The sequence below is a fragment of the Phocoena phocoena genome, chromosome X, assembly GCF_963924675.1.
Source record: "Phocoena phocoena chromosome X, mPhoPho1.1, whole genome shotgun sequence".
Classification (NCBI taxonomy): Eukaryota; Metazoa; Chordata; class Mammalia; order Artiodactyla; family Phocoenidae; genus Phocoena; species Phocoena phocoena.
The window spans coordinates 46863725-46876773 of record NC_089240.1 but is presented as its reverse complement, the minus strand read 5'-3'; the positions used below and the strand labels follow the sequence as shown (position 1 = coordinate 46876773).

Sequence of the window (13049 nt, the reverse complement as noted above, 5' to 3'; positions counted from 1 at the left end):
CTTTGTTTGAACCCTTCTCATATTTCAAACACTACTGTGGATTTACTTATATATTTCTTTTTTCATTTTGGTGGGGTGTAGGAAGTGATGGGAATTAATTTAATATGTTGTTAACTATTTTGAAATGGACATCATACCTAAATTTTTAACTAGCATATTTGATTATTTCTCTATCAACATCAAAGCTTAAAATAGTTCTGTCACTCCTTTCTCTCCTGCTTCCCCTTGCAGAAGACAGAAATAGTTTTTATTCTTCCTTCTCTATTAGATTTTAATGAAATAATCTGGAATTTTAATTAAAGACTTACCTTTTTGCATTACAGTTGACCTTTGAACAACGTGGGGGATACGGGTGCTGGCCCTGAGCAGTTGAACATTCATGATAACTTTATAGTCGGCTTTCCATATCTGCAGTTCTGCATCCAAGGATTCAACCAACCACCTATCATGTAGCAATGTAGTATTTATTGAAAAAAAAAACCATGTGTAAGTGGGTCTATGGAGTTGAAACTTGTGTTGTTCAAAGGTCAACTGCATATATCTTCTATATTAATTACTGTTTAGAAAATTTTACCAAACATATTAGCCACAATTACTTAGGCTTCCTTTTTTTTAAAAACATCTTTATTGGGGTATAATTGCTTTACAATGGTGTGTTAGTTTCTCCTTTATAACAAAGTGAATCAGTTATACATATGTTTGCATATCTCTTCCCTCTTGCATCTTCCACCCCCCACCCTCCCTATACCACCCTCCAGGCGGCCACAAAGCACTGAGCTGATCTCCCTGTGCTATGCGGCTGCTTCCCACTAGCTATCTACCTTATGTTTGGTAGTGTATATATGTCCATGCCTCTCTCTCGCTTTGTCACAGCTCACCCTTCCCCCTCCCCATATCCTCAAGTCCGTTCTGAAGTAGGTCCGTGTCTTTATTCCTGTCTTACTCCTAGGTTCTTCATGACATTTTCTTTCTTAAATTCCATATATATATGTTAGCATACGGTATTTGTCTTTCTCTTTCGGAATTACTTCACTCTGTATGACAGACTCTAGGTCTATCCACCTCATTACAGATAGCTCAATTTCGTTTCTTTTTATGGCTGAGTAATATTCCATTGTATATATATGCCACATCTTCTTTATCCATTCATCCGATGATGGGCACTTAGGTTGTTTCCATCTCCAGGCTATTGTAAATAGAGCTGAAATGAACATTTTGGTACATGACTCTTTTTGAATTATGGTTTTCTCAGGGTATATGCCCAGTAGTGGGATTGCTGGGTCATATGGTAGTTGTATTTGTAGTTTTTAAAGGAACCTCCATACTGTTCTCCATAGTGGCTGAACCAATTCACATTCCCACCAGCAGCGCAGGAGTGTTCCCTTTTCTCCACACCCTCTCCAGCGTTTATTGTTTCTAGATTTTTTGATGATGGCCATTCTGACTGGTGTGAGATGATATCTCATTGTAGTTTTGATTTGCATTTCTCTAATGATTAATGATGTTGAGCATTCTTTCACGTGTTTCTTGGCAGTCTGTATATCTTCTTTGGAGAAATGTCTATTTAGGTCTTCTGCCCATTTTTAGATTGGGTTGTCTGTTTTTCTGTTATTGAGCTGCATGAGCTGCTTGTAAATTTTGGAAATTAATCCTTTGTCAGTTGCTTCATTTGCAAATATTTTCTCCCATTCTGAGGGTTGTCCTTTGGTCTTGTGTATGGTTTCCTTTGCTGTGCAAAAGTTTTGAAGTTTCATTAGGTCCCATTTGTTTATTTTTGTTTTTATTTCCATTTCTCTAGGAGGTGGGTCAAAAAGGATCTTGCTGTGATTTATGTCACAGAGTGTTCGGCCTATGTTTTCCTCTAAGAGTTTGATAGTTTCTGGCCTTACATTTAGATCTTTAATCCATTTGGAGCTTCTTTTTGTGTATGGTGTTAGAGAGTGATCTAATCTCATACTTTTACATGTACCTGTCCAGTTTTCCCAGCACCACTTATTAAAAAGGCTTTCCTTTCTCGAGTGTACATGCCTGCCCCCTTTATCAAAGATAAGGTGACCATATGTGCGTGAGTTTATCTCTGTGCTTTCTATCCCGTTCCATTGATCTATCTTTCTGTTTTTGTGCCAGTACCATACTGTCTTGATTACTGTAGCTTTGTAGTATAGTCTGAAGTCAGGGAGCCTGATTCCTCCAGCTCTGTTCTTCGTTCTCAAGATTGCTTTGGCTATTCGGGGTCTTTTGTGTTTCCATACAAATTGTGAAATTTTTTGTTCTAGTTCTGTGAAAAATGCCAGTGGTAGTTTGATAAGGATTGCATTGAATCTGTAGATTGCTTTCGATAGTAAAGTCATTTTCCCAATGTTGATTGTTCCAATCCAAGAACATGGTATATCTCTCCATCTATTTGTATCATCTTTAATTTCTTTCATCAGTGTCTTATAATTTTCTGCATACAGGTCTTTTGTCTCCTTAGGTAGGTTTATTCCTAGATATATTATTCTTTTTGTTGCAATGGTAAATGGGAGTGTTTTCTTGATTTCCCTTTCAGATGTTTCATCATTAGTGTATAGTAATGCAAGAAATTTCTGTGCATTAATTTTGTATCCTGCAACTTTACCAAATTCATTGATTAGCTCTAGTCATTTTCTGGTAGCATCTTTAGGATTCTTTATGTATAGTATCATGTCATCTGCCAACAGTGACAGCTTTCCTTCTTCTTTTCCAATTTGGATTCCTTTTATTTCCTTTTCTTCTCTAACTGCTGTGGCTAAAACTTCCAAAACTATATTGAATAAGAGTGGTAAGAGTGGGCAACCTTGTCTTGTTCCTTCTCTTAGTGGAAATGCTTTCAGTTTTTCACCATTGAGGATGATGTTGGCTGTGGATTTGTCATATATGGCCTTCATTATGTTGAGGAAAGTTCCCTCTATGCCTACTTTCTGCAGGGTTTTTATCATAAATGAGTGTTGAATTTTGTCGAAAGCTTTCTCTGCATCTATTGAGATGATCATATGGTTTTTCTCCATCAAGTTGTTAATATGGTTTATCACATTGATTGATTTGCGTATATTGAAGAATCCTTGCATTCCTGAAATAAACCCCACTTGAACATGGTGTATGATCCTTTTAATGTGCTGTTTGATTCTGTTTGCTAGTATTTTTTTGAGGATTTTTGCATCTGTGTTCATCAGTGATATTGGCCTGTAGTTTTCTTTCTTTGTGACGTCCTTGTCTGGTTTTGGTATCGAGGTGATGGTGGCCTCGTACAATGAGTTTGGGAGTGTTCCTCCTCTCCAATTTTTTGGAAGAGTTTGAGAAGGATAGATGTTAGCTCTTCTCTAAATGTTTGATAGGATTCACCTGTGAAGCCCTCTGGTCCTGGACTTTTGTTTGTTAGAAGATTTTTAATCACAGTTTCAATTTCATTACTTGTGATTGGTCTATTCATATTTTCTATTTCTTCCTGATTCAGTCTTGGCAGGTTGTGCCTTTCTAAGAATTTGTCCATTTCTTCCAGGTTGTCCATTTTATTGGCATAGAGTTGCTTGTAGTAATCTCTCATGATCTTTTGTATTTCTGCAGTGTCAGTTGTTACTTCTCCTTTTTCATTTCTAATTCTATTGATTTGAGTCTTCTCCCTTTTTTTCTTGATGAGTCTGGCTAATGGTTTATCTATTTTGTTTATCTTCTCAAAGAACCAGCATTTAGTTTTATTGATCTTTGCTATTGTTTCCTTCATTTCTTTTTCATTTATTTCTGATCTGAAGTTTATGATTTCTTTCCTTCTGCTAATTTTGGGTTTTTTTGGTTCTTCTTTATCTAATTGCTTGAGGTGCAAGTTTAGGTTGTTTATTCGAGATGTTTCCTGTTTCTTAAGGTGGGCTTGTATTGCTATAAGCTTCCCTCTTAGAACTGCTTTTGCTGCATCCCATAGGTTTTGAGTCGTCGTGTCTCCATGTCATTTGTTTCTAGGTATTTTTTTATTTCCTCTTCGATTTCTTTAGTGATCACTTTTTTATTAAGTAGTGTATTGTTTAGCCTCCATGTGTTTGTATTTTTCACAGATCTTTTCCTGTAATTGATATCTAGTCTTATGGCATTGTGGTCAGAAAAGATACTTGATACAATTTCAATTTTCTTAAATTTGCCAAGGCTTGACTTGTGATCCAGGATATGATCTATCCTGGAGAATGTTCCATGAGCACTTGAGAAAAATGTGTATTCTGTTGTTTTCAGATTGAATGTCCTACAAATATCAATTAAGTCCATCTTGTTTAATGTATCATTTAAAGCTTGTGTTTCCTTATTTATTTTCATTTTGGATGATCTGTCCATTGGTGAAAGTGGGGTGTTAAAGTCCCCTACTATGAATGTGTTACTGTCGATTTCTCCTTTTATGGCTGTTAGTATTTGCCTTATGTATTGAGGTGCTCCTATGTTGGGTGCATAAATATTTACAATTGTTATATCTTCTTCTTGGATCGATCCCTTGATCATTATGTAGTGTCCTTCTTTGTCTCTCCTAATAGTCCTTATTTTAAAGTCTATTTTGTCTGATATGAGAATTATTACTCCAGCTTTCCTTTGGTTTCCATTTGCATGGAATACCTTTTTCCATCCCGTTACTTTCAGTCTGTATGTGTCTCTAGATATGAAGTGTATCTCTTGTAGACAGCATATATATGGGTCTTGTTTTTGTATCCATTCAGCCAATCTGTGTCTTTTGGTGGGTGCATTTAGTCCATTTACATTTAAGGTAATGTATCAATATGTATGTTCCTATTCCCATTTTCTAAATTGTTTTGAGTTCATTGTTGTAGGTCTTTTCTTTCTTTTGTGTTTCTTGCCTAGAGAAGTTCCCTTAGCATTTGTTGTAAAGCTGGTTTGGTGGTGCTGAACTCTCTCAGCTTTTACTTGTCCGTAAAGTTTTTAATTTCTCCATCAAATCTGAATGAGATCCTTGCTGGGTATTGTAATCTTGGTTGCAGGTTTTTCTCTTTCATCACTTTCAGTATGTCCTGCCACTCCCTTCTGGCTTGCAGAGTTTCTGCTGAGAGATCAGCTGTTAACCTGATGGGGATTCCCTTGTGTGTTATTTGTTGTTTTTTCCTTGATGCTTTTAATATGCTTTCTTTGTATTTAATTTTTGACAGTTTGATTAATATGTGTCTTCGCATATTTCTCCTTGGATTTATCCTGTATGGGACTTTCTGTGCTTCGTGCACTTGATTAACTATTTCCTTTCCCATATTAGGGAAGTTTTCAACTATAATCTCTTCAAATATTTTCTCAGTCCCTTTCTTTTTCTCTTCTTCTTCTGGAACCCCTATAATTTGAATGTTGATGCATTTAATGTTGTCCCAGAGGTCTCTGAGACTGTCCTCAGTTCTTTTCATTCTTTTTTCTTTATTCTGCTCTGCAGTAGTTATTTCCACTATTTTATCTTCCAGGTCACTTATCCATTCTTCTGCCTCAGTTATTCTGCTATTGATCCCATCTAGAGTATTTTTCATTTCATTTATTGTGTTGTTCATCATTGTTTGTTTCATCTTTAGTTCTTCTAGGTCCTTGCTAAATGTTTCTTGCATTTTGTCTATTCTATTTCCAAGATTTTGGATCATCTTTACTCTCATTATTCTGAATTCTTTTTCAGGTAGAATGCCTATTTCTTCTTCATTTGTTAGGTCTGGTGCGTTTTTTATCTTGCTCCTTCATCTGCTGTGTGTTTTTCTATCTTCTCATTTTGCTTATCTTACTGTGTTAGGGGTCTCCTTTTTGTAGGCTGCACGTTTGTAGTTCCCGTTGTTTTTGATGTCTGTCTCCAGTGGCTAAGGTTGGTCAATGGGTTGTGTAGGCTTCCTGGTGGAGGGGAGTAGTGCCTGTGTTCTGGTGGGTGAGGCTGGATCTTGTCTCTCTGGTGGGCAGGTCCATGTCTGGTGGTGTGTTTTGGGGTGTCTGTGGACTTATTATGATTTTAGGCAGCCTCTCTGCTAAATGGATGGGGTTGTGTTTCTCTTTTGCTAGTTGTTTGGCATAGGGTCTCCAGCACTGTAGCTTGCTGGTCGTTGAGTGAAGCTGGGTTCTGGTGTTGAGCAGGAGATCTCTGGGAGATTTTCGCCTTTTGATATTATGTGGAGCTGTGTGGTCTCTTGTTGACCAGTGTCCCGAAGTTGGCTCTCCCACCTCAGAGGCACAGCACTAACTCCTGGCTGCAGCACCAAGAGTCTTTCATCCATATGGCTCAGAATAAAAGGGAGAAAAAGTAGAGAGAAAGAATTAGTAGAAGTAGGAAGAAAGAAAGAAAGAAAGAAAGGTAGGAAGGAAGATAGAAGAAAAGAAGAAAAGAAGGAAAGGAGGAAAGAAAAAGGAAGGAGGGAGGGACGGAGGGAGGGACGTACAGTGGGAGGAAGGAAGGAAGGAAGAAAGGAGGGAAGGAAGGAAAAAAGAAAGAATGAAGGAAATAAATTAAAATAAAATAGAATAAAATATAATAAAGTTATTAAATTGAAAAATAATTATTAAGAAAAAAATTTTTTAAAAAACGGACAGATGGAACCTTAGGACAAATGGTGGAAGCAAATCTATACAGACAAAATCTCATACAGAAGCATACATGTACACACTCACAAAAAGAGGAAATGGGGAAAAAATCATAAATCTTGCTCTCAAAGTTCACCTCCTCAATTTGGGATGATTCGTTGTCTAAAGGAGGGAAGGAAGTAAAGAAAGAAGATAAAGTAAAATAATATAGAGTTATTAAAATTAATTATTAAGAAAGAAAAAAATTAAAGAAAAAACGAAAACAAAAAACAGACGGATGGAACCCTAGGACAAATGGTGGAAGCAAAGCTATACAGACAAAATCTCACATCTTGCTCTCAAAGTACACCTCCTCAATTTGGGATGATTCGTTGTCTATTCAGGTATTCCACAGATGCAGGGTACATCAAGTTGATGGTCGAGCTTTAATCCGCTGCTCTTGAGGCTACTGGGAGAGATTTCCCTTTCTCTTCTTTGTTCTCACAGCTCCCAGGGGTTCAGCTTTGGATTTGGCCCCGCCTCTGCGTGTAGGTCGCCAGAGGGCGTCTGTTTTTCGCTCAGACAGGACGGGGTTAAAGGAGCCGCTGATTCGGGGGCTCTGGCTCACTCAGGCCTGGGGGAGGGAGGGGCCCGGAGTGCGGGGTGGGCCTGCGGCGGCAGAGGCCGGCGTAACGTTGCATCAGTCTGAGGCGCGCCGTGCGTTCTCCCGGGGAAGTTGTCTCTGGATCCTGGGAACCCGGCAGTGGCGGGCTGCACAGGCTCCCCGGAAGGGAGGTGTGGATAGTGACCGGTGCTCGAACACAGGCTTCTTGGCGGCGGCAGCAGCAGACTTAGCGTCTCCTGCCCATCTCTGGGGTCCGCGCCTTTAGCCGCAGCTCGCTCCCGTCTCTGGAGCTCCTTTAAGCAGCGCTTTTAATCCGCTCTCCTCGCGCACCAGGAAACAAAGAAGGAAGAAAAAGTCTCTTGCCTCTTCGGCAGCTCCAGACCTTTTCCCGGACTCCCTCCCGGCTAGCTGTGGTGCACTAGCCCCCTTCAGGCTGTGTTCATGCTGCCTGCCCCAGTCCTCTCGCTGTGCTCTGACCAAAGCCGAGCCTCAGCTCTCAGCCCCGCCCGCCCCGGTGGGTGAGCAGACAAGCCTCTTGGCAGGTGAGTGCCGGTCGGCACCGATCCTCTGTGCGGGAATCTCTCCGCTTTGCTCTCCGCACCCCTGTTGCTGCGCTCTCCTCTGCGTCTCCGCACCTCCCCACCACCACCACCTGCAGTCTCCGCCCGTGAAGGGGCTTCCTTGTGTGTGGAAACCTTTCCTCCTTCAGCTCCCTCCCACTGGTGCAGTTCCCATCCCTATTCTTTTGTCTTTGTTTTTTCTTTTGCCCTACCCAGGTACGTGGGGAGCTTCTTGCCTTTTGGGAGGTCTGAGGTCTTCTGCCAGCGTTCAGTAGGTGTTCTGTAGGAGTTGTTCCACGTGTAGATGTATTTCTGGTGTATCTGTGGGGAGGAAGGTGATCTCCGCATCTTACTCTTCTGCCATCTTCCCCTCCACCTCGGGAAACTTTCTTATTGTTTTGATTTTTTACTTTTTCTCACTTTGAGATACTGCTTTTCTTTTCCAGCAAAGGAAATTTTACTTACTATTTATTATTTATTTTTCCAGTTTTATTGAGATGTAATTGACATATAACAATGTAGAAGTTTAAGGTATGCAACATAATGATTTGAGACATGTATATAGTGAAATGATTATCACAAAAGTTTAGTTAACATCAAAGATATTGTTTTTCAAGGCATTGATTTATTATGCAGGTAGGTTTGTAACATAGTTATGAAATGTAACAACTGCTGCATTTTGCTGTATGAGAGGAGTCAAAGTAACTACCTAACAAAGAATATCAATGATTATATAGGTACTGAGAAAAGAATTGACAGGTGAAAATAGATACATACATACAATAAAATAAAGCACTCAGGGCTTCCCTGGTGGCTCAGTGGTTGAGAGTCTGCCTGCCGATGTAGGGGACACGGGTTTGTGCCTCGGTTCAGGAAAATCCCACATGCCGTGGAGCGGCTGGGCCCGTGAGCCATGGCCGCTGGGCCTGCGCATCCAGAGCCTGTGCTCCGCAGCGGGAGACGCCACAACAGTGAGGGGCCCGGGTACTGCAAAAAAATAAATAAAAATAAATAAATAAATAAATAAAGCACTCATTTGAGTGTTGTTAGAAATGTGCAAGAGAATTTCTAGACTTTAATTTGGAACTTGATCTTCCATTTTAGGACCGGAAATTAACCAAAGCTGAGCAGCAAAGGTTCAAGGAAGAAGCAGAGATGTTAAAGGGTCTCCAGCATCCCAATATAGTTCGATTCTATGATTCCTGGGAGTCTATACTAAAAGGAAAGAAATGTATTGTATTAGTGACTGAACTTATGACATCAGGAACCTTAAAGACGTAAGTTGACCCTGAAAGTGCCAATGGAGTTTTATTTGGAAATAATTTTCAGGATTCGCAAAAGTTGTTTGTAAAGTAACACTACTTGATTAAAGAATTTGTAGAATCTGAATCTAGTGACTATGTTTCAGGGCAGGTTAAAAAATTTGGATGTTAATGAAGTTTGTTAGAAAATACAATGTTGAGAAATTAATATTTGTGGGATATCATAGAATTTTAGAATTAGAAATCATTATAGAGATAATATAATGCCATTTTGTAGAAGATGATGAAAGGCTGGGGACGTGGCCAGATTCACATATCTAGTGAGCAGTACCATGTAATTATAGTCTATTGTTTTGCTTCTGAATACAGTATTTCATTTGATGGTATAACCACTTATTTGTGATTGTTAAATGTGCGATGTACTTTTTCTGTTTCCTAGCATCTTTGCACTAAAATTTTACATAGTTAAACCCTCTGATGACTCTATTTAAGCAGTTATTAGGAAGTAGAGAGGACTTTGTTTTTAAAATTTTGATGCCATTCCACAAAAGGTCACTCTGATTGGAATGATTCTTGTTTTGAATTAAAAATGCTAAACTTAGTAGGATGTCTTCTCTAAGAATGAGGCTTTAGATTTAATAATTTTTTGTCATAACAGACAATAGAAGATAACTCAGTGATGCCAATCATAATATATATAGTATCAGCTAGCTTACGTAATTTACCCTAACGTGCTCATACAGTAAGCTAGGTATGTTTGTTTACATGTGGTTTTTGTTTCTTTGTGTAGGTACTTAAAACGATTTAAAGTCATGAAACCAAAGGTCTTAAGGAGCTGGTGCAGGCAAATTTTAAAGGGGTTGCAGTTCTTGCACACTAGGACTCCTCCTATTATTCACCGGGATCTGAAGTGTGACAATATTTTCATCACGGGACCCACTGGATCTGTGAAGATTGGTGATCTAGGACTAGCCACCTTAATGCGCACATCATTTGCTAAAAGTGTCATTGGTGATTAACATTTTATAGTTTGTTGGTTGCGTAAAGACAGATCTTTTAAATTGTATATGTCTAGAACGGGGATCAGCAAACCACAGCCTATGGGCCAAATTTGGCTTCACTGCCTATTTTTGTAAATAAAGTTTTGTTGGAACACAGCCACACCCACTTATTTACTCGTCTATGGTTGCTTTTTCACTACAGTGTCAGAGTTAATTAGTTGTGATAGAGCCCATGTGGACTACAAAGCCTGAAATATTTATTTTCGGCCCTTTACAGAGAAATTTGCTGGCCCCTGGTCTAGAATGTGAATTTGCTTTGAAATATCTATTATATATTGACTGATTTTAGAGACATCCCAGTGTATTTCTTTTGTGATGTATTTAATATTATTGAAAGGTTCTGAGGACTTAAGAAGTAGGATTTACTACTTCAGAAAAATTTAAATAACTAAAAACAAGGATAGAAATAAAAACAGATTTTGGTAATCATTACCTAATTTTGAACATTGCAAATTGTACTTCATCAGTATGGAAAGTTAAAGAAATTAAGTTAAGGAATTATATGTGTATATATATGTATATTATAGGTATATATATATATATATATATATATATATATATATATATATATATATATGCTTTTAGGGAACAGAACTTAGATAATCCTTATGGCAAAGGGAATGTGATCTTGGTGGATACTTTTTTTTTTTTTTTTTGGTCACACTGCGTGGCTTGTGGGATCTTAGTTCCATGACCAGGGACTGAATCCCGGCCCTTGACAGTGAGCGCGCAGAGTCCTAACCACTGGACCGCCAGGGAATTCTCTACATTTTTCTTTCTTTTAAAAAAAATGTGGTTGTGGTATTTTGTAGGCACTCCTGAGTTTATGGCCCCAGAGATGTATGAAGAGCACTACGATGAATCTGTGGACGTCTATGCTTTTGGAATGTGTATGCTAGAAATGGCTACTTCGGAGTACCCTTATTCTGAGTGCCAGAATGCAGCTCAAATATACCGTAAAGTAACTAGTGTAGGTATAACTTTATTCTTTTTACTTCACAAATTGCCACATTTCATGGTAAAGTAAACTTAGAAGTTGACTTAGTCAAACATAATTTTGGTGTAAAGCAACTGTATTCCAATAAAAATTAATTTTAAAAAACCTAATTTGGGGGCTTCCCTGGTGGCTCAGTGGTTAAGAATCTGCCTGCCAATGCAGGGGACACGGGTTCAATCCCTGGCCCGGGAAGATCTCACATGCCACGGAGCAACTAAGCTCGTGCACCACAACTACTGAGCCTGCGCTCTAGAGCCTGCGTGCCGCAACTACTGAAGCCCGTGTGCCTAGAGCCTATGCTCCGCAACAAGAGAAGCCACTGCAATGAGAAGCCCGCGCACCGCAATGAAGAGTAGCCCCCGCTCACCGCAACCAGAGAAAGCCCACGCACAGCAACGAAGACCCAGCACAACCAAAAATAAAAACAGAAAAACCAAATTAAAACAAACAAACAAAAAACCTAATTTTGGTTTAGTTCTGTGTAACAGTGCTAAATTTAACATAATTTTAATGAAACAAGATTTAGATTTATGCTATATACCTATACTCAAATGGGGTCATATAAAATGTTCTGTATTAGTATCTTTGGGGAAAATGTACAGATATATCATCTATATCCATTTGTTTGTAAAGAATTTTTAGGTATTTATTAGATGGATCTTATTTTCCAAAGCTACATAATAAAGATTGACTAAATGGTTTTGAAGATTTCTTCTGGTTCTAGAAGCCTGATTATGAAGTGGCATTCAATGGATACAGTATTTGGTTCCCTGCTATGAGTAATTTTTTGCATTAGAAATTACAAGGAATGCAAAGATGAGTAAGAAGTGTTTGCTACCTACAAAGAGCTTACATTTTTAGTAGAGCAGTAATATAAACTCACAAATAACTATAAAAATAAGAGAATAGGAGTATAGTAAGGGAGGTAGAAGCAAAGTGTTAAGATTGTTGAAAATAGGTCCTTTCATATCCAGTTGGGTGGCTCAAGGTAGGCCACAAAAGAGATTGTTAGAGTGTTTCAGGTAACATACTAATAGGTACCATTTTTAAATACATAATATATGCCACATGCTTTTATCTTTGTATTCCTACAAGATGGCACTGTCTTCAGTTTAGAAATGATGAGACTGAGAATCAGAGGTTGTGACCTGCCCAAGTTCACACAGCTACTAGTAATGGTGGATTTTGACCTCAAGTCTGACTTCAGAGGTTTGTTTAGGGAGACAATAAGAAATCCAGAATTCTATATGACAAATGAACTAGTTTCTCCAACAAATCAATTTCCTGAAAGAAAAAAGGGGAAGGGATTGTTACAGAATACAAGAGACTTAAAGTAGTGATGAGCTGGTAAATGTTTAACAACTGATTCTCTGAAAAAGAAAAAGCACTGATTTCTAGCATTTGCTAATTTCCTTGGTGTAAGTGCTCCCACCATGACTGATTTCAAGTCACCAATGTGACCTCACTTGAATGCAGGGTTAAGAAAGGGTGCAGAGTGGCACTCATACAGTATTTCCACCATACGGATACAAAAGATGTAAACAACTGCAAGAGCATAAATAATAGTAAAATGTAGTAAAACAATCAAGGAATTGTGTTTTCAGTTATTTATTACCTTGGCTCTTAATATAATTTATTTAATCGTAAGTTTATATAATTTAAATTTTATAAATGGATGTCTTTAATAATCAGCTTGCACAATTCCTGAAAATGTAATAGTTGGCCCTTGTGAGCTGGCATGAGCCGGTTCCATTGCACCATACATGTAATGTATGGACCTTGTTTGGCTCCTGATTTGAACAGACCAACTTGTAAGAACACCTCATTTAGACAATTTGGAAAATTTGAGTATGGATTGGGTTTTAGATGATATTAAGCAATTATTGATAATTATTTTAGGTGGGATGATGACATGATATCTGTTAGAGATAGAAACTGGAGACTTTATGGGTGAAATGACATGGTGCCTAGTACTTGCTTTAAAATATTCCAGGATAAAAGTGGTGTGGGAGTAGATAGCTGAAA

General features: G+C 38.4%; 1 protein-coding gene across 2 annotated transcripts in view; it reads left to right on the top strand.

The window, feature by feature from the left end:
- The window catches only part of WNK3 (WNK lysine deficient protein kinase 3), a 126266-nt gene that overhangs the window by 22059 nt on the left and 91158 nt on the right, over nt 1-13049 (top strand). For both annotated transcript variants that reach the window (XM_065900745.1, XM_065900743.1), the window contains exons 2-4: nt 8809-8981; nt 9757-9977; nt 10840-10997. In XM_065900745.1, coding sequence (XP_065756817.1) covers nt 8809-8981; nt 9757-9977; nt 10840-10997 — 552 coding nt within the window. The remainder of the gene's footprint in view (nt 1-8808; nt 8982-9756; nt 9978-10839; nt 10998-13049) is intronic.